General features: G+C 48.9%; 1 protein-coding gene across 1 annotated transcript; it reads right to left on the bottom strand.

Moving 5' to 3' along the window:
- Positions 1–203: 203 nt before the first annotated feature.
- Positions 204–1,789, bottom strand: ier2b (immediate early response 2b). Its single transcript, XM_014022062.1, has one exon. The coding sequence runs from the start codon at positions 1,553–1,555 to the stop codon at positions 998–1,000; it is 558 nt and encodes a 185-aa protein (XP_013877516.1). The 5' UTR covers positions 1,556–1,789; the 3' UTR covers positions 204–997.
- Between the last annotated feature and the right edge of the window lie 383 nt (positions 1,790–2,172).

Raw genomic sequence — 2,172 nt, 5'->3', positions numbered from 1 at the left:
GTGTGTGTGTGTGTGTGTGTGTGTGTGTGTGTGTGTGTGTGTGAGCAGGAGATTAAGTCAGACGGGCACAGAGTTGTACCAACTTCCTCCCTCTAATAAAGGATTGACCTCGTGACTCTAACTCAAAGTAACCACCGATCTTTTAAATTGGAAATAAGTTATGAACATCGAAACACTTAAAAAAAAAGCCAAACACAAGTTACTACCTTTTTCAACATGTTTATTACAAGTTTTTACAACCTTAATTCCATAAAACAATTAAAAAGCAGCATGAAATGTGAGGTAATCCTATTCCACAGGTCAAACATAAAAAGATGAGCTTAGTGACTAAATAAAAATAAGAAAATGTTCAGATAAACAGGCCCCATGTGGACCAGCCTGTTTTTTTAAAGCACCATGTGAAAGCACTTTGTAGGACAGTCCCACAGCAGTAGTATCGATTTGTCAAAGTCCACAGCAGCAGCTGAATGTGTGAGTAAATGTCTCTGCCTCTGTCCTTCCTCTTTCAGTGTTTCAGACTGGTTTCTGGTTATGAAGACAGGAAATTCCCTGGAGTCTTGGTTTCGTGTGTGTGTGTGTGTTGTTCTGTGTTGTCAGCTTCGCTTCTCTGATTAACTGTTGATTCACACATGCACACGTTTTGACTCAGCAGCAGTCACTTGTTTGGACTCATTGAACTGGAGATGAGTCACCGGGAAACAGGACGCAGCACAACCAGTTCCCCTGCAGCTTCTTCCGCAAACTTTCCAGCCTTCAGCTCTGCCTGAACCACTTCTTTTTTTCTCCCCCTCTTGGCTTCAGCTAGGGGGCTTTCATCAGCCCGACAGGCACACCGAGTTCAGTGGAAGAACTCGCACCTCCGTGGCACCTGTAATCCCTTTGTCCCGGGACGTCTGATGTAGGTCAGCTCCTCCGGTGCGTTTATTGTTGACAAGGAGTTGATAATCACTCCTCTGTAAAGAAAGTTCTGCTGGAGCTCATTGTCTCCTCCGCCCGCTCAGAAGGCAGGGATAACTCGGTTCAGAGACAAAGTGGTCAGGGAGTCCCCAGCCCCGGCGCGACAGCTGCCCAGCGGGGCCGCGTGCCTCTCCTCCCCGGGCTCCAACCTCGCCCTCTTGCTGGGAAGGAAGTCAGGCGCCGCCGACGCCTTGCCCCGGCGTTTCCTGGACTGCCTCTCCGGGCTCATGTTCTCTTTGTCCTCGGTGATCTCACAGTCGTACTCCTCCGCCTCGCTGCCCGGCTCCTCCGGGTCTGAGGCGGTCTCTGATCCGGCGGTTGCCTGCTGGGGCTCAGGCTCAGGCTGCCGGATTGGCTCCTCCGGACTGGAGCTGGTTTCCATGGGCTCCTCCGGAGCGGACTGCGCGCAGCTCGGCGCCTCGCACTCCCGGGAGGAGTGATAGATGTCCCGGGCGGACCTCATGACCAGGGACAGCAGGAGGCTCCGATGCAGTCTCAGCCCCCCTCTCTGGGTCCTGGAGGCGTACAGCTTGCTGATCGACACGGCCAAGATCCGTTTGGCTTCGATGTTCACTTCCATGGCTGTTGTGGCATTCATTGTTATTGTTTGATGCGTAATTACGCGCGGCCGTTTTGGGCACTATAAGGAAAAGCTTCTGTTTTTCTTTTTCTGTCCTAAATGTAACTTTCTTTTCTTTTCTTCTTGTTCCTGGTCTAATCTCAGATTGGACCTCGGCTGTTCTCCAGCTGTTGTGTTCAGAGAAATGAGAGGACGTGAGTGTCGGGGCGGCGTTTTATTTCTCCTATGACGTAAAGTCAACTTCATTCCTCAGTAAGTGGCAAACAGACGCCGCCCACACCTGCTGTAGCCACAGACACACTTTTTCTCTCTCTCTCACACACACACACACACACACAAACACACACACCATCTGTTCCGTCTGACGATTTTCTCTCACAGTTAATCTTCCTTATTATTTCAACGGTTCCTTGTGGTGCCTAATTTCCCACATGGGGAATCAGCAGTCAGATCATGTCTCGTCCTCTTTTTCTCCAAACGTGATCTACAGTAAACGGAAGTAAATCTTTTTTTTTCTTTAAACTGGCCTGTTTGGTTAAAGCTGAAAGCTTTGTAGTTAAATTTATAAAACAAAATGTGAATTCCAAAAAGAAATACGTTTACTCCAAGGAGACAGATAGCTGTTTCTAATCTAC

The sequence above is a fragment of the Austrofundulus limnaeus genome, unplaced genomic scaffold (assembly GCF_001266775.1).
Source record: "Austrofundulus limnaeus strain Quisiro unplaced genomic scaffold, Austrofundulus_limnaeus-1.0 Scaffold316, whole genome shotgun sequence".
NCBI lineage: Eukaryota > Metazoa > Chordata > Actinopteri > Cyprinodontiformes > Rivulidae > Austrofundulus > Austrofundulus limnaeus.
Note: the sequence above shows the minus strand (reverse complement) of the source record. Positions and strands in the feature narration are given on the sequence as shown.

Excerpts from the sequence above, each read along its gene's own strand:
- ier2b (XM_014022062.1), bottom strand. The coding sequence starts at position 1,555 with ATGAATGCCACAACAGCCATGGAAGTGAACATCGAAGCCAAACGGATC.